Below are 18,932 nucleotides of genomic sequence, written 5' to 3'. Positions count from 1 at the left end.
CAGTTTCTGCAAACTGAGCGTGTCACATTTTCCAGCGGTAGCCCCATGTCCCTTGTGTCCACCCTAAACAGCAAGCATCCTGGGATTGCTTTTGCTGTGAATTGTGGCAAACCAAGTGGGTTTAAATTGCATGTTAAAAAATCCTATGATCCTTCTGTCTCTGCCCCATGCTTCATTTCTGGGTTGAGTTGTGCAATTTTTGGAGACAAGTGAGAGGCTGATGTATAGAGATCTGTTCAACATCATGAGCAGCCAGTAAAGCATTCCACAGAGAACACAAGCAGCTGTAAGGGAGGTCTATTCATATGTTGTCTCTCAAAGCTGATCAATATTAGCTAGTGGGATTTGCATGGGGGTGGTTGAACTTTAGATTTTCCTATGTGCTTTTGCAAAACCATGAATTATTTTATTTTCGTTTCAAGGATTTTCTTTAATGGTTGCAATGACGACTTACAATGGCTGTATGGTGAACAGTTTCTCTTCTGAAACAAAAAATACATAGTTTTAATGAAACCAATGGAAAAGTAATCTCTGGATGTGGGAAAAACATGTAATTAAATCAACAGTGCACACAACTGAAAGTGTAACAGTAAGGCTATTTTAAATGTGAGGGGTCCTTGTATTGAAAATGTGGGAACACTCATAGTACAGATCCTGGCAGGTGGAGGCAGAAGAGGCTCTGCATTTTGCTGCTTCCCCTTTCTCCCAGCTGGAGGAATGGCAGTAAAGCAATGCACCCCGCTGGAAGCTTTTCCCCGTCACTTCCATAGCAGCAGAGGGTGGTGCCTGGGAGCGTCAGATGATGCGGAGTGCTAGGTAAGTGGCCCCCCCCATCCCCCTCACTCCTTCCCTTGCCCATCAAAATCTTTAATCTGTCAGAACGTCAGATGAAAGAAGTCCAAGTGTGTTAACTACAGCATGTATAGTTGCAAAAAAAGATCTAAATGGTTCTTCTCTTACAGATAATACTTTAACTTACATTTTATTCAGAGAGCAATAAAAATAACATTTTAAATGTTGTAAAAACTTGAGGTGATCAATTCAAACCCCGAAGAGTTTGCCCTCAGGAAACAATATCATTATTGTTAGCAGAAGGCTAAATTATAAGCATTAGTAGGAACCATTCAGTGCACCAGATCACAACATTTCACTTTCCCATGGGTGTGTAAAAAAGCTCATTGCAATACATGACTTATTATGGAAATGGTTAGCGCCAACTTCTTAGCAATGTACTTGTAGGAGATCTAAGAAGATATATGAGCATTGGTGACTGACCTGATTTTATTTATAAAGGGGTAAAGTAGTATGGAGTATCCCTACTTACTTGTCATACTTAGAGATTCTTGCTCAGATTAATGACTTCATTAACATAGATGTTACCAGTTAATAGTTCTGTGTTGTGTACACTAAGGATATTGACATTATCCCCTTATTATCTCCTGTGAATATCTAATGTGTGTAAAAGATGTTCTAATCTCTTGGAAACAGTATAACAAATTCAATATCTTCAGTAAACTTCAGGAATAAGCTGAGATAACAGAATGTACAGTAGGATCTCACCTCTGAGAGTGTGCATACATATTTGTTCTTCGGGTTTTGATAAAATCATTTAGTAAAATATAAAATACATCACCTTTTGTAGTGAAGCTGCACAAAATTAATGGATAGAATTCCTGACAAGCATTATATGAACTGTAGACATAAAAAGGGACTTTACCTAGGGATGCTCTCCTCCCCAACGCTGCATGTGAATGCAAATCTTGTATTGTGAAAATCATGCGGTAAGCAATTAGGTGTCAATCCATCAAATAGACAGCCATATCCTTAATTTCATGTTTGTGACTAGTCCTATGGACTTTAAAGGAAATGTCTGTGCAAATAAATTAATGGTTAAAAGAGTGCGGTCTTTAAATTGTAAATCGCTTACTGCAGGTAAAGACAGACAAAGAGAGAGAACTTGCACTCTGACCAATTCAAAGGACTACATGGATAGAAGATAGGAGTGACAGGGAGAAGTTAATTGTACAAAAGCCTCTTCACAGTTGGCTCATTTTTTAAAATTACGAAGATAAGTAGGACAGGCCCAAAGCTCGTCCGTAACAGATAATATCTCAGATATGAAGACAACGGAAGGGAACATATTTCTCCATAGTCCATAAGCAAGGGGCATTTTTATGCAGTTATCAGAACAAGCTACAACGAAGGGGAAAACTGGCACCTAGTATATTCTCAGTGTCCACATTACTGAACATTTCTAACCTTTACAACAGCCAGTGTGCACTGCTGCATCTCTTACCAAGCAGATATTGCTAGCCTCATTCTCTCCTCCAGGAAATGTATATTATGTAAGTGTTGCTCTGAACTCAGAACATTAAAATAAAGAGGAGAGGTGCTTTGATGAGAAGAGGGAAATGAAAAGTGGAAAAAGATTTCGGGGCACGAGGAGGCAACTGCTAACAGTGTGCTGAGTAGAGAAGAGAAAGCTAGAATTCTTCCTCCCTCCTCTCCTCCCCTCCTCAGCCACTCCGTTCTACTCAACATTTTCAAGTTCATTCTTTGTAAAGTCCTAGACACTTTATGTCCCTGGATGGCTATATGAGATATTTAATAAAGCTTTGATTTTCTCTTTAGTCAAAGTTAATCAGTACACATCTCTTAATTTAAAAAAACCCCAACTTAATTGTCTCAACTTCATCAATCAACTGATGCACATAATTCCAAGACAATGGATTTAAAGAAATTTAAATCTTGGCAGCCTGTAAAAGGGGAAAGTTACAAGTGGCAATTGTGTAAAGTAAAAATTTAAGTCAGCAATATACACATTATTTTGCAATCCTTCCCTCAGACACTCCAACTTAATACCACCCACTGCTTTAATACCGTTTCGGAACAGACTGTGGTACCTGGAGGAAAAAAAACAAAACAAAAAAACAACTCCCCAACAAATGTTTGATGAATTCAGGGATTCAGCTAGAGTGCAGTTCCTCGGTTTGTAATCTGTGAGCATTGCAAAGTTCACAGAAATAACATGAAAGCTGCACATTCTTAAAGATGTCAATATCACTAAACATAAGTGACAGAAGAATCAGTGAACTGGAAAACCTCCTGATCATACAAGTCTTCTGGTAGCTCTTCTTCTCCATCAGCAAAAAATGTGGGAAATGGAGGATTTTTATAGCAGTCTTGGCGAGTAGGCAAAAATGAATCTTTGACCTAGAATGAAAAAAGTGTAATAAATCAAACAGATGATTCATGGATAGTAATAGATTTAAAACCCAGGAAATCACTTTTTTTTTAAATGCATGAGGAAAACAGCATTCAAGTTACACTTATTTTTCTAAAGAATTCCATGTCTGGTCATTAGTCAAATTAATTATTCAGCTCATGAATTGTATATTTTATGCCTGAGCCATTAGACCTTTGAACTGTGTTATGGGATGAATCAAAGTCAACTACTAAAATCAAGAGTAAAAGTTACATCTACCATATAGCACTTTTAAATCAATAATTTGAATATTTTAATGACTATTAAGGTAAGTAAAATATAGGAATAATTTAATAAAGATTAGAGAACTGTGTTCAGTTCTGTACCCTGTAACATTGTGTGTACAAGAGTTTCATATTTTTCTCTAGTTAGAAAATTTCCCCATTGCACTTGTGAATTTTTTGACTCGGTAAGAAAGACAATTATTTTTAAATGGGAAGATGCAATTGTAAAAGTACAAAAGAATTAGAGAGCTATGAAATGACTCTTTAGTTCATTATTTGTAAATAGAACAGATTTTAAGTTGATTGTATCCCTTGAACAGCTGTACTTGTAATTTCAGAAACTCGTATGCTAAACATGAAATTTCACATTTCTCTACTTGTCTAAACATACTACTTGATAGAAAGTCACAAGAATTTTTGGAATTGGATTTAATCAGTTTGCATTCATCATAAATCTTTGGATAACCAAAATGACAGTCTGAAACTATATTTACCAAAAGCTGATAATATTGTAGTATCATTTAGGTTTTTATACTGGATACAGAAAATTTGTCCTACAAGATATTAAAACTTAATTACAACTAATACCATCAATTCTTCCAGACTCAGAAAAAACAGTTTTTTTTTTAAACAGTTGTTCTTCAGTATTTAAGAAGCATATTATTATTTTATACCCCCCTGACTTTCTTGCTCATTCACAAACAATGCTGGCTACTCATGTAAATTATATGCTCACATCCAAATGAGCAATTAAAACACAACTGCCATTCGCATGTGCAAATCTGGTCATTATACATGAATTCATAATATTTTTCTGAACAAATTAGGAAGACCCTTGCATACAGAATCATAGAATTGTAGTACTAGAAGGGACCTTGAGATGTCATCTATTCCAGACCCCTGTACTCATAGTAGGACTAAGTATGTCTAGACCAGGGGGTCTCAACCTTTTTCTTGATGAAACCCCCCTCAATTAGGGATGTTAGACAGTGGTCGACTACCCAATAAACAAACTTATTGGGTAGCTGACTAGAGTACCGATTACTCACTCCCGTCCCTTGCTGCCTCCGAGAGGCAGCAAGGGAGGGGAAGGGGAGAGAACAGGGGCTGGTGCTGGGGGGAGCCGGCTTAAAAACTGGTTCCCCCCCAACACCGTCTTTGTGGTTCTGCCCTGCCCTCCCACTACTTCTATTAGAGGCAGCTAGGGGTGGGCGGGTGGAAGGAGGAGGACAGGAGAGTCTACTGCAAAGCAGCTCCTGTCTGTGGGTACCCCAGTGGGGAACTGGGCCTCCTCACAAACAGGGGCTGTTGCCAGAGTAGCTTCTGTTTGCAGCAGCCAAGGTTGGCCATGGCCAGGACTGGCTGCAGTCATGGGCTGCTGCCAGACCAGTCTCTGGCTGCCGTAAACATAGGCTGCTCCGGAAGAAGCCCCTGTTCTCTGTAGCCACGTCTATTCACTGTGCACAGGGGCTGCTGGACTAGGTGTGGGCCAGGACCAAGGAGTCCTGGCTCGTGCTGGTCCACGATGCTGCACCTTTGCATTTTAAATACAGGCAGTCCCCGGGTTACATACAAGATAGGGACTGTAGGTTTGTTCTTAAGTTGAATCTGTATGTAAGTCGGAACTGGCATCCAGATTCAGCCGCTGCTGAAACTGATCAGCAGCTGATTCCAGGAAGCCGGGGGCAGAGCAACTCTGCCTCGGGCTTCCTGTAGTCAGCCGCTGGTCAGTTTCAGCAGCGGCTGACTTGGGGACGCCTGGGGCAGAGCAGCTCGGGTGCTGCTGGGTTGGTCCAGTAGCGCCGCCGCTCCTCGGCGCTACTGGACCAACCCAGCAGCACCCCAGCTGCTCTGCCCCAGGCGTCCTGATTCAGCTGCTGCTGAAACTGATCAGCAGCGGCTGAATCAGGACTCCTGGGGCAGAGCAGTTGGGGTGCTGCCGGGTTGGTCCAGTAGCGCCAAGGAGCGGTGCTGCGGGACCAACCGGCAGCGCCCCACCTGCTCTACCACAGGCCCCGGGCTTTGCTCCACGTCTCCCTGGTCTGCTGGGGGGGGGGGGGGGGGGCACTAACTGCATCCCCCCCCCAGAAGACCAGGGAGACATGGAGCAAAGCGGCGGAGGACCCGGGCCGGACCGTGGCGCTTCCAGATCAGCGCCACGGTCCGGCCCGGGTCCTCCGCGGCTTTGCTCAGCGTCTCCCTGGTCTGCTGGCTCCCCCAGCAGACCAGGGAGACGGGAAGCAGCTTTTCTCACCCCGGAGGAGGCGGGCGGCGGGACCAGGTGTCCCGCCGCTCCAGTCCTCCGGGGTGAGAAAATCCCCTTTCGTAACTGCGGATCTGACTTATGTCGGATCCGCGTAACTCGGGGACTGCTTGTATACAGTAGTTAAACTATATTTAAAATGCAAGGTTGTAAAGTGCAAGTGGCTCCCAGAGCCAGCAGGAGCCAGGACTGCTTAGTCCCAGCTCAAGCCAGCTCCTGGAACTACTCCTGCTGTGGCTCTGGAGAGCAGTCCTATCGACTCATCATATAGTCAATACAAATTGTATCGACTACACGATTAGTCAGATAACCACAATTTATCATCCTTACCTTCAATAGTCTATTAAAACTCGAAGGCCAAGCAGGGATGGGGGAGCCTCAGGGCTCCAGAGGACCCTTGTGCACAGGCATAGTTTGACTGCTTATTTTGGGGGGAAGGAAAGAGATGGCGGGGCTCAGGCCAGCTCTGCATAGCAAAATCCACAGAGGGAACGTTACCTCCATCTCCTGACTCACCTCATCAGGCCACCCACTTGTCTGGGTTGTGGGGAGACACACCAAAAATATAATTCAAAGCAGAAGTATGAAGAGTGCTCAGGGCGTAGGCAGGGAATAGCTAGGGAATGCGTGGGTAGGGGGTAGCACAGGGTGCAGGGAGAAGGATAGCTAGGGGCTATGTGCCAAGAGGACTCTCCCTGCAGTGGCTGCTACCCAAGGGCTCCACCAGACACGGAGCTGGGTCCCCCCACCTGAGCCGCTCTTACCAGCTTTGTGAGCAAAGAGGGCTGGGAGCTGAAGAGCAACCCTGTGTGCCACAGCACATGGGGGAATGTCACGGCTGACCACTCCCTGATACCCACCAGCCAGTGGAGCAGCTGCTCTACATTATCTGTTTCTGGTTTCCCACCTACAACCCAGGCAGAGGGCTGGGCCTAGGGGAGACGGTGTGCGTGGAGTGAAGCTGGCCCCAGAACGTCTCACCCTGGGTAAGGCACTACAGTTTTTGGAGGTGGGGAAGGCAACACCCTTGCCGCTCCCCTCACCTCCTGTAATGGGCTCAGGGCTTCTGCTCGCAGAAAGCTCCAAATGAGGCACTTCAGTCCTACACAACTCCCAGCTTCAGTAGTACGTGGAGAGGAGAGGTCTCTGGCTTCAGTCGCACACCTCTCCTGGCTTCAGGAGAATGCCAACTTCAGCCCTGCATGGGGGCACTGACAGGGCTCATGAACCCCTGGTTCAGAACCTCTGCCCTAGACCATCCGTAACAGGGGTTTGGAGATTTTTTTAAGAGTCAATTAGAATGATGACCCACTCACTAGGCAATTTTTTCTAGCACTTAATGACTCAGAGGAAGTCTGCCTAATGTCCAATTTAAACCAGCCTTGGGACAATTTAAGCCCATTGTTTCTTATTTTATCCTCAGAAGTTAAGGTAAACAATTTTTCTCCGTTCTCCTTCTGACAATTATTTATATATTTGAAACCTATGACTCTACTCAGTTACCTCTTCTCCAGACTAAACAAACCCCCCCCCCCCACAATCTTCTCTCAGAGTTCATGCTTTCTAGACCTTTAATCATTTTTGCTGCTCTTTTTTGGATTTTCTCCAGTTTGACCAAGTCTTTTTTGAAATATGGCACCCAGATCTACATACAATATTCCAGCTAAATATATAAAAAAAGATTCTTAGTTTAAGAGCAACAAGAATTCATTAAGAAATTAATAGAATACAGCATTCTGGAAGTTCCCAGCAGGAAGATATCCTCTAACTCAGAACTCTTAACAAATTTTGCACGTTTTTGTAAATTGTGTTTTTCGCTCCTTCATATATTTGCTTTACTAATGTTTATGTTCCATACATCTTTGTCAGATGACAAGTCAGATTATGACAGCTTGCAACAATATCTGCAACCTGATGTTAAGGCTCATCTGTGAATTTGGTGGAAACTAAACGTGGACATTGACACTGCTATGGGTTACTCATGAGTTTATCTTTTTCCACTAAAAGCAATCCCATTGTCTTCAATGGAGCCACGTAAAGTATGTAAACTAAAGCGCACACAAATCTTTAGTATCAGAGAGGTAGCCGTGTTAGTCTGAATGTGCATAAACAATGAGAAGTCCTATGGCACCTTATAGACTAACATTTATTGGAGCGTAAGCTTTCAGTCTTTGCAAAACCAGGACCCAGGTTTGTAGAACATAAAATTTTAAGAAACAGACAATTTTCAAGAAATATAATGCTATAGTGAAGGTACTTCTTATACTGACCTTTCTAATGTGATTTTTTTTTCCAATCTAGCCTTGCATTCCAATCTTCAAGGAAAAATAAGTAGGTAAGAATTATCAGTAGAAAAATATTTTCCTTGTGCCCATAGATTGTATGAGGCAGATGATAAAGACCTGGTATCTCTGAAGAAAAAAGAACTACTCACTCAAGGGGCATAAAATCTCATTTAAAACTAACCTCATCATTTCTATATTACTATATATGGAGTTCCTTCTGAAAGCTGTAATAATCCCCTTCATCTACTGAAGGTAACTGTACTGAGAAGAAGCATATTACAACAGAGATAACTATGCCCAGCAGATACTAAACTGACCGTATGATCTGTTATAAAAGTGGGGAGTAGAAAAACAAGTTTACTGTAAGTGGAAGCCTTGTCTCAATTGACTGGAAAACATACACAAAGAACCAGTTGTTTATGGCACAAATTAAGGAGAACAAACAAAATCCTGGCCTGAACAATCTGATACCAGCTGACAATTCAGTTCTGATGGGAAGATATTACTTTATTACGAATACTTGATAGTACTTTAGCCTCCCAACAGAGTCCCCCAGACATTTTTAAAAGGATTCAGTAAGCACATACTTGCTGCCAATATTTTAAAGAATGTTACTCCACTAAACTTAAGGAATTCACCAGTTAAGCATCTAGAACCAGAGTTTCTGAAATGCTAAAACAACGTTGAACAGCAGTAGCTTCTTTTGCAAATTCAGAGAGAATATTTTCTTCATTTCAGTTTATTCAGCTAGTTTATTTCAATTATTAGCTCACTCAAAGTTGAGAAAGCTAATGAGAACTGACAAAGCAGGAAAACCTGTTTTCTACTTCTAATCTATGAAGAAAAACTAGGTGTGAAAGAATGAGGCATACTAGTTCTAAAATCATGAAGGGCAAGGTGACCTGAAAGTTAAATTCACCAATTATAGATAGTGTTCCCACTGTTTGGTAAGTTAGTTTTAAATGAAAAATAGGTTTTGATAAACTTTTAATGTAACCAGCACATTTAAAGTAATTTTAGTAAGTAAAACAATTTAAAAATGTTCATGTGCATTTAATTGAATTCCAATTTCCATCCAAATGGGATGTTTGACACAAACCACAAGTAAAACAAACCCAAATATAGTAAATAAGAGATGCATCTTGCCATTTTCTAAAAGGAAAACTGTAAAAATAAACTTAAAAAACAATAGTCTGGTAGCACTTTAAAGATTAACAGAACACGAGATGGAATCATGAGCTTTCGTGGGCACAGCCCACTTCTTCATGATACCACCTACATGTTTTGTTAGTCTTTAAAGTGCTACCAGACTATTTGTTGCTTTTCAGTTTATCCTGTATAGACTAACTCAGCTACCCCGATACAGTAAAACTCCGATGGTCCGGCACTCCTGATGGTCCAGCACCATCAGGAACCCAGAAGTGCTCCGGGCAGCCGGACCATTGGAGCTGCTCTGCCCCCAGCTTCCCCGATTCAGCCGCTGCTAAAACTGACCAGCGGCTGACTCCATCCAAGAAGCCCGAGGCAGAGCTGCTCTGCCCCGGTTTTCTGGAATCAGCCCCTGATCAGTTTCAGCAGCAGCTGACTTGGGGACACCTGGGGTAGAGCAGCTGGGGTGCTGCCGGGTTGGTCCAGTAGCACCGCTCCTCGGCGCTGTGGGACCAACCTGGCAGCCCCCCAGCTGCTCTGCCCCAGGCATCCTGATTCAGCCACTGTTGAAACTGACCAGAGGCTGACTCCAGGAAGCCCGGGGCAGAGCAGCTCTGCCTCGGGCTTCCTGGAGTCAGCTGCTGATCAGTATCAGAGTCTACAAGTCCACTCAGTCCAACTTCTTGTTCAGGCAATCTCTTAAAGAAACAAGTTTGTTTATATTTAGGGGAGATAATGCTGCTTGCTTCCTATTTAAAACGTCACCTGAAAATGAGAACAGGTGTTCACATGGCACTTCTGTAGCAAGGTATTTACGTGTCAGATATACTAAACTTTCATATGCCCTTTATGCTTTGCCCACCATTGCAGAGGATACACTTCAACGTTGCTTAAGCTTGTTTAAAAATATAATGCGTTAATTAAATTTTTGACTGAATTCCTTGGGGGAGAACGGTATGTCTCCTGCTCTGTTTTACCTGCATCTGACATCTTGGATGATGCTCCAACACGTACATTGTAAGAACACGTTCACTGCATATTTGAAAGAAAAAAAGGTACCAATATGAGATATCTGAAGATACCTACAGCACTTGACCCAAGGTTTAAGAATCTAATCTGCTTCCCAAACTCTTAGAGGGACATGACATGCAGCATTCTTTCAGAAGCCTATAAAAGTAACATGCTGATGCAGAAAAAGGGAGTTACTCACCTCGTGCAGTAACGAGTGTTCTTCGAGATGTGTGTCCCCGTGGGTGCTCCACTCTAGGTGAAGGGTCGCCCTGAGCCGCAGATCGGAGCTTTTCAAAGCAGTTTTCCCCCTGTTGAGCCACGCATGCCCAGAGGGCGTCTCGAGCCCTTCCCGCCCTCTGCAGCGCGCGGCTCAACCCCCTCCCTTTCAGTTCCTCGTCTCCGCCCGAGTAGTTTAGACTCCGTGCAGAGGGGAGGAAGGGAGGGTCGTGGAGCACCCACGGGGACACACATCTCGAAGAACACTCGTTACTGCACGAGGTGAGTAACTCCCTTTTCTTCTTCGAGTAGTGTCCCCGTGGGTGCTCCACTCTAGGTGACTACAAAGCAGTGTTCAATATATGGCTGGAGGGAGCCGGAGTCAATGTTTAGCGGTGGTAGAGAGCACCGCTGTTGCTACTGCTGAGTCCTGTGTAAGTTGCGGTAGGATTGCATAATGTCTGGCAAACGTGTGATCTGAAGACCACGTTGCTGCTCGGTAAATATCCCTTAAGGGGACATTGTTCAAAAAGGCTGTAGAAGCGGCCGTGGCTCGAGTGGAATGCGCTCTTGGGGGGCACGGTAGTGGTTTATTGCCCAAAGTATGACATTTGACTATGCATGTGGAGATCCATTTTGAGATTCGTTGTGATGACAGGGGTGTTCCCTTAGAACGCTCAGCGATTGATATAAAAAGTCTTTCGGATTTACGAAATGGTTTTGTTCTTTCCAGGAAGAAGGCAAGAGCCCTCCGAATGTCCAGGGTATGCAGAGTGGCGTCCTTCTGTGATGCATGCGGTTTCGGAAAAAAGGTAGGTAGTACGATTGGTTCATTTACATGGAATTCTGTACAGACCTTTGGCAGAAATGTTGGATGAGGTCTAAGTATGACCCTATCCTTCGTAAAAACTGTGTAGGGGGGTACTGCCATTAATGCCCCAATTTCACTCACCCGTCTAACAGACGTGATAGCCAATAAGAAACAGACTTTCATAAAGAGAAATGGGAGTGGTACTGTAGCCAGAGGCTCGAAAGGAGGTCCAGTAAGTTGGTGGAGAACAAGATTTAGGTCCCATAAGGGGGGTGGTGCCTTATGGGGTGGGTATACGTTGTGGAGCCCTTTAAGGAATCTTTTAGTGATAGGATGGGCAAATATGGAGAATCCATCAATGGAAGTATGGAACGCTGTTATTGCAGAAAGATGTACTCTTAAAGAAGAAATTGAAAGTCCTGATATTTTAAGGTCTAGAATATAGTCCAAAATCATATGTAATGGTGCATCACGGGGTTCTATCCTGGTTCGCTGGCACCAGAGGGAAAATCGAGTCCATTTCTGTAGGTAAGTTTTTCGAGTGGACTGTCTCCTACTGTGGAGGAGGATATCTTTCACTTGTTGGGAACAGTGATTTTCTATCTCCGAGAACCAGAGAGTAGCCAAGCCTGGAGGTGTAGGGTGTGGAGCTGTGGATGCAGTATCGCTCCATTGTTCTGAGATATTAGGTCTGCCCGGTGAGGTAGCGGGTAAGGAGGGTGAACTGCTAGCCTGTACAGGTACGGGTACCAAGTTTGGCGGGCCCACGACGGGGCTATCAGGATGACTAGGGCTCCGTCTCTGCAGATCTTGCGTAAGGTTTTCGGGATTAACGGTATGGGGGGGAAGGCATAGTGAAGGGGGGCTGTCCATTTGATTAGAAAGGCATCCCCTAGGGAATGTTTGCCAAGACCTGCGCGTGAGCAGAATTGGGGGCATTTGGCATTCTGGGTAGATGCAAAAAGGTCTATGGATGGCCATCCCCAATGGTTGAAGATTGAGTTTGCGACCTCCGTGTGTAACTCCCACTCGTGATCTGAGGTGAAGTTGCGGCTGAGTGAATCTGCTCTGGTGTTGTTCACCCCGGGCAGGTAGGATGCTACCAGGGTGATCTGTTTGCGGATGCATGAGTTCCACAGGCGGATAGCCTCTGCACAGAGGGAGCGGGAGCGGGCTCCGCCTTGCTTGTTTATATAGAACATCGTGCAGATGTTGTCCGTTAGAATGCGGACCGTCTGATTGGCAATGTCGGGGGCGAAGTGTGCGCAGGCATTCCTTACTGCTCGCAGTTCGAGGAGATTGATGTGTAGTCGTGCCTCGGATGGGGACCACCTTCCCTTAACGGCTTGGTCGTTCATATGTGCTCCCCAGCCAAGGAGGGAAGCATCTGTAGTAATCTGTACAGTGGGTTCGCTCTGTTGGAATGGAACACCTGTGAGAAGGTTGTTCGGTATCGTCCACCACCGTAAGGAAGCAAGGACGTTTGGTGGAATAGTCACCGTCTTGTTGAGGGAGTGTCGTGACGGTATGTATACACTTGCTATCCAGAGTTGGAAGCATCGGAAATGCAGACGAGCATGGTGGACAACGTAGGTGGTGGAAGCCATGTGGCCCATTAGTTGGAGGCAAGTAAGAGCTGTAGTGGTAGGAGTTGTAAGCATTACACTTATAATTTCTTGTATCGTTATGAAACGTTGCCGAGGTAGGTATGCTCGGGCTGTAATTGAGTCCAGGCGCGCCCCAATGAACTCTATATTTTGAACTGGGTGCAGTGTTGATTTGCTTTCGTTGAGTAGAAGGCCTAGACGATTGAGGAGTGATGTGGTCGTACTTATCATGGAGGCAGTTTCGTCCTGTGTTGAGCCCTTCAAAAGGCAGTCGTCTAGGTAGGGGAATATGATGACATTGTGGCGTCTGAGGTATGCAGCGACGACTGCTAGTACCTTTGAAAATACCCTCGGAGCTGACGAGAGGCCGAAGGGGAGGACATTGTATTGGAAATGATCCTGGCCGAGAGTAAAGCGTAGATAGCGTCTGTGGGCGGGATGGATAGTTATATGGAAATACGCATCTTGTAGGTCGAGGGCTGCGAACCAGTCCCCTTGATCTAGCGCAGGAATGATTGTTGTAAGTGTGACCATTTTGAAGCGTTGTTTCTTGAGAAACCTGTTCAGTTTGCGGAGGTCTAATATTGGCCTCCAGCCTCCCGTTTTTTTCTCGATCAAGAAATAGTTCGAGTAAAACCCTTTCCCGTGGAACTCTACTGGTACTTTTTCTATGGCTCCGATAGAAAGGAGGCGGTCGATCTCTTGTTTTAGTAGAGTGTCGTGAGAGGGGTCCCTGAAAAGGGACGGGGTAGGGGGAAGGGTAGGTGGGGTAGTGGTAAATGGGATAGTGTATCCTACTCGAATTATTTCTAGAACCCAGCGGTCCGATGTTATGGATTCCCATTGTGGGAGGAACGGCCGCAAACGGTGGGTAAATAGGCAGCCATGTTGTGTTATTGCTAGATCGTGAGGGAGGTAGTGCAGACCCTCGACCACGACTTCAAATTTGCTGTTTGGAGGACTGGGTAGTTGGTGGGCGACCTTGATTAGGTCGTCTTCTCTGAGGTCGTTGCCTTGGCCTAGTGTCCTCATAGGGTCTCTGTGGCCGGTTGTATTGCCCATATCTATAACGATTGTACGTATTATATGGGGTGTATCGCCTGCGTTTGAAGGGCGGTGTATACATGCCTAGTGTGCGAAGTGTGGTTTTCGAGTTCTTACTATTATGTAGCATTTCATCTGTAGAGGCTGCAAATAATTTTTGTTTATCAAATGGCAAGTCTTCTACTTTTGGCTGAAGTTCTCGGGGAACTCCAGATGATTGTAGCCAGGAAGTTCTGCGCATGACTATGGCAGTGGCTGTAGCTCTAGCTGCTGTGTCAGCAACATCCATTGCCGTCTGGAGGGCAGTGCGAGCGATGGTGTGGCCTTCGTGGACTATTGCTTTCAAGATGGCTCTTTTGGACTCAGGGAGATGTGGTATCAGTTCTCCGAGCTTCGAATAATTATCAAAGTCGTGATTCGCTAAGAGGGCAGAATAATTTGATATTCTTAGTTGAAGCGTAGAAGAGGAATATATTTTCTTTCCAAAGAAGTCTAGCTTTCTATGTTCTTTGTCGGTGCTGCCATTCTTGTATTGCGGTATCTTCGCTCTTTGCTGTGCAGATTCAACCACTAAGGAGTTTGCTTGTGGATGCGTAAAGAGGAAGTCATTGTCTTTCGGTGGAACAAAATATTTCCTATCAATCTTTTTGTTAGTCGGTTGGATGGATGCTGGTGTCTTCCACAGATCTTCAGATGTTTCCATGATTGCCTCATCAATCGGCAGGGCAATTTTACTATGCAGCGTAGGATGCAGGTTCTTTAATAAGTGATGTTGTTTCTTTTGTACTTCTTGTAGGGAGACATGCTGACTTGTTGCTACTCGCTTAAATAGCTCCTGGAACTGTTTAAGGTCATCCATCGCTACGGTATCTGATGGTATCACTGCATCGTCCTGTTGGGCAGTCAGGTCATCTGGGTGAGTGACGTTTATAGATTGAATGTCGGATTCATTATCCGAAAAGCGCTCCTCCTCCTCTTCCTGCTCTGTGTGTGATGCAGGGGGTAGGGGCTGTGGATGAGGCAGACCTCTCCGAGATGGTGTGGAGTGGACTGAGGACCGGCGTCTGTACGGGTCCCATTGGTCCCAGGGCCCCCATTGGGGTGGATAAGGTGGGGGCGGGTAAGACCAGTAGGGGTGCCATGGGTTTTGTTGCGGTCCAGCCCTCTGATAATAGGAACGAGACCCCCTTGGGACGTCTGTCGCGAAGAATATGTCGTATGGCGGTCATCCTCTAGAAAGGGAGCGCCATGAAAGGACACTGGGGACACAGATCTGGCAGGGGAATGCCTTGCAAGGGATGTCCCTGGTGAGCAGTCAATGGGAGGGGGGCAGGGCTGCTGCTGCCTGCTGTGAGAGTCAGATGGAGTCTTAGAGAGCTCTGCAGCAGACTCTCGAAGAAGCCTCTCATTGTCTGTTGCCGGTGCCGGTGCCGAGCTCTGGTTTGTGGCGGGCTGTGTATTAGACATGCTATGTTGCGGTGCGGGTTGTTTTAGCGGTGCCGTTCCTTTAAGCGGCACCGGGGTTTTTCGCGGTGCCGGGGCTTGCAGCGGCGCCGCGGTTTGAAGCGGCGCCGGCTTTTCTTTTCGCCCAGGTTTCTCAGTGCGTTCCCGGGACTCAGAAGCAGCGCGCACCGGCGCTGATGTAGACCGGGAGGATTTTCCCTCTGCTTTATTAGCAGGGGTCCTCGGGTTTCTTTGCCCCTCTCCCTGGGTTTTGGGAGAGGAAGAAGGCGGGAGAGAGCGAGATGGTGAGGCTCTCTGCCTTGTAAGTTTCGTTGGCAGGGGAGTTTCGTGCTGCAGTTCCCCCTGCTCTGAAGGCTGCAGAGTCTTATCAAATAAAATCATCCTCAGGCGGAGCTCTCTATCTTTTCTAGCTCTCGCCGTGAGGGAAGCACAGTGTGTGCAGCTGCGGGGCGAGTGAGCGTCCCCCAAGCAGCGGATACATTTCGTATGGCCGTCAGAAGCCGGCATAGGCTCGCGGCACTGGTCGCATTTTTTAAAGCCTGAGGAGGCAGACATATCTTGCTGCTTGTTTCTTTAAAGTGTTGGTATTTCGTTTCTTTTTCTTTCATATGGTTTATGTGTTTTTCTCTGGCTGAGGAGCCAGGAGAGAGAGAGCTCCGGTTCACCCGGGGCTCCGGTCTGAAGGGAGTTTTAGTCCCCGAGGGGGGATTTTGTTGTCAGTTTCGTTCTTCTTATAAAAAAATATTTTGTTGTTATTATTTCAAAGAGAAAAATAAGGGAAACTAACTTGGAGTACAGGGGAAAAAACTATGTAACCTAACTAATAGAAAATACAGTCTGAGGGACTGTGAGGGAGCTCCTGCTCGCTCCGTCCGCTGACGAGGGCGGTTAAAGAGGAACTGAAAGGGAGGGGGTTGAGCCACGCGCTGCAGAGGGCGGGAAGGGCTCGAGACGCCCCCTGGGCATGCGTGGCTCAACAGGGGGAAAACTGCTTTGAAAAGCTCCGATCTGCGGCTCAGGGCGACCCTTCACCTAGAGTGGAGCACCCACGGGGACACTACTCGAAGAAGAACTACAGAGTACAAGCCAAAAAAGAAAATCAATCTTCTGCTGGTGGCATCTAACTCAGATAAGAAATGTGAATGGGCAACTAGTTAACTGGTTACTTGGTAAGCATCACCATTAACATGTGATGCTTACCAGATAACTGTTAACAGGCTTGCAGGCTGGGAGTTGGCAGGCTTGCTCAGGTGGAAGTGGCTGAGTGTGTGCGGGTGCTGCTTGGGTTGAGAATTGGCAGGCTCGTGCTGGGTGGAAGTGGCACTGAGGGGAGGGAGAGAAAGGAGGGCTGGGTTATCCATAATGAATCAGAAGTAGGAATATAACTCCCTCCTCTCCCCAACGAGGCTGCTGACCCCCAACCCATGTGGTGGCACCTCCAACTACCCCTGTATAACACTGCTCTACAACTAAAATGCTTCTGAAATAAATGTAGTCAAACTTTACTAATTCTGGGTCACTGAGAACAAAAATGATGCTTAAAACTTTCAAGATATGCTACTGGGTCAGTTTATACAACCGTGACTTGCGAATGGTGGAGGATAAGTGAATTATAAAGGGAAGGGATCTCAATTTAAACCAGAAATGACTAAAATACATCTTTGACTGGATCTCTGAATAAATCTATGACTGGGTTTGGACAGTACTTGCTTTTTAGGCAAAACCATGAATGACGCAATCTGAAGCTGGTATTGCGTCATACATGATATGAATTGCATCATGTTATTCCTAGAAGTCATGGATGTTTTGCTGCATAATGGCAATGTTTTGCCATCAATTCCAGTTGGTCATGCAGTCCATATGAAGGAAACCTATGACCAACTTTTGAGGTGCATAAAGTATGACCAACATCAGTGGCAGCTTTGTGGCGATTTGAAGGTTGTTGCTCTCTTGCTTGGTCTGCAGACTGGATACACAAGGTACTGCTGTTTTCTCTGTGAATAGGATAGTCATGCAAGAGATTCCCACTACATCAAGATAGATTGGCCACTCTGACAGTCATTGGAGCCTGGGAGGAAAAGTGTTCAGCATCCACCACTTGTTAAATCAAGGAAGATTTTGTTACCAGCCCTACACATTAAGCTGAGTCTGATGAAGAACTTTGTCAAGGCCATGGACAAAACACAAGCAGCTTTCAAGTACCTCCGTGGAAAATTTCCAAGGTTAAGTGAAGGTTAAGTGAAGCTAAGATAAAGATAATCAGTTAACTGGTTAAACATAATGTTATCAACATGGACATTAGAGATGTAAGCGATTAGTTTACTTGTTGACTAGCTGAATAGTGACTTGATTAGTCGCTATCAGAGAGAGGCAGCAAGGGGTGGGGAGCAGGAGCTGGTGCTAAGGGGAGCTGGTGCACGGGGCTCTTGCTACACTTCAAAAGCAGAATTGCCACAGGGAGCATAGGGTGAGTGGGGAGTCAAGCAGCCCTCACTCACCCTGTGTTCGACTGTGGAGCTTCAGCCTTTGACATGTAGCAAGAGCTCTGCGGGCATATCGAGCGCCCTACCTCCCCCTTATTGACTAATCAAAATTTAACATCCCTAATTGATTGTTCTCTGGAATGGTGGTCGAAGAACGAAGGGACATATGAATCCTTAGAGCATGTCACAAATATTTTGCGATGCCAGATACAGCAGTGCCACCAAACATCTATTCTTACTTTCAGGTGACATTTTAAACAAGAAGTGGGCAGCATTATGTCCTTCAAATGAAAACAAATTAGTTTTGTCTGACAGGCTGAACAAGTAGAAGAACTGAGTGGACTTACAAATGACAAAGTTTTATACTGTTTCATCTTTTAATGTAATATTTTTATGCATATTTCTAAATTGTAAGTTTAATTTTCATGATAAAGAGATTGCACTACAGTACTTGTAATGGGGGGAAAATTGAATAATATTTCTCTTTGTTTTTTACAGTGCAAATATTTGTCATAGAAATAAATATAAAATGAGTAGTGCGCACTGTGTTCAATATATTTGAAAATGTAGAAAACAGCCAAGAATATTTAAACAAATGGCATTGCATTATTGCTTAACAGTGTATGGTGTAGACGGAGCTTGGTCCTGCCTTGAGGGCGGTGTAGACGGAGCTTGAGGGATGGTGTAGATGGAGCTTGGTCCTGCCTTGAGGGCGGGGGGCTGGACTCGATGACCTCTTGAGGTCCCTTCCAGTCCTATTATTCTATGATTCTAGTGTAATAAAAAATTAATCACACTTAATTGTGTGATTAAATTGCTAAACAGTGCTGTAAAATATCATCAAAAAGGGAAATAGAACTGACAATCTATAAAGCACAAACTAAAACATTCTAAATTGTAATATCTCCTCAGGTAGTATAAAATACAGTAAGGCTGTGTCTAGACTGCAGGGTTTTTTTAAAAAAAGTAGCCTTTTTTTGAAAAAACGTCACCTGCGTCTAGACTACAGCCGTGTTCTTTTGAAATTAAATAGAAAGAATGTGGCTTTTCTTTCGACAGCGGTACTCCTCATTTCACGAGGAATAACGCCTTTTTTCGAAAGTGCTCTTT

General features: G+C 44.9%; 1 protein-coding gene across 1 annotated transcript in view; it reads right to left on the bottom strand.

Annotated features, from left to right (window-relative positions):
* Positions 1-966: 966 nt before the first annotated feature.
* MRPL3 (mitochondrial ribosomal protein L3) overlaps positions 967-18,932 on the bottom strand; it is a 66,427-nt gene continuing 48,461 nt past the window's right edge. Inside the window, exon 10 of the mRNA XM_075921925.2 lies at positions 967-3,213. Within this exon, the coding sequence (XP_075778040.2) occupies positions 3,064-3,213 (150 nt within the window). The 3' untranslated portion in view covers positions 967-3,063. The remainder of the gene's footprint in view (positions 3,214-18,932) is intronic.

This window comes from Pelodiscus sinensis, chromosome 2 (assembly GCF_052426305.1).
Source record: "Pelodiscus sinensis isolate ZL-2025 chromosome 2, ASM5242630v1, whole genome shotgun sequence".
In the NCBI taxonomy this organism is placed as follows: Eukaryota; Metazoa; Chordata; order Testudines; family Trionychidae; genus Pelodiscus; species Pelodiscus sinensis.
The sequence above is the reverse complement of the archived record's forward strand: the minus strand, read 5'-3'. Positions and strand labels throughout refer to the sequence as shown.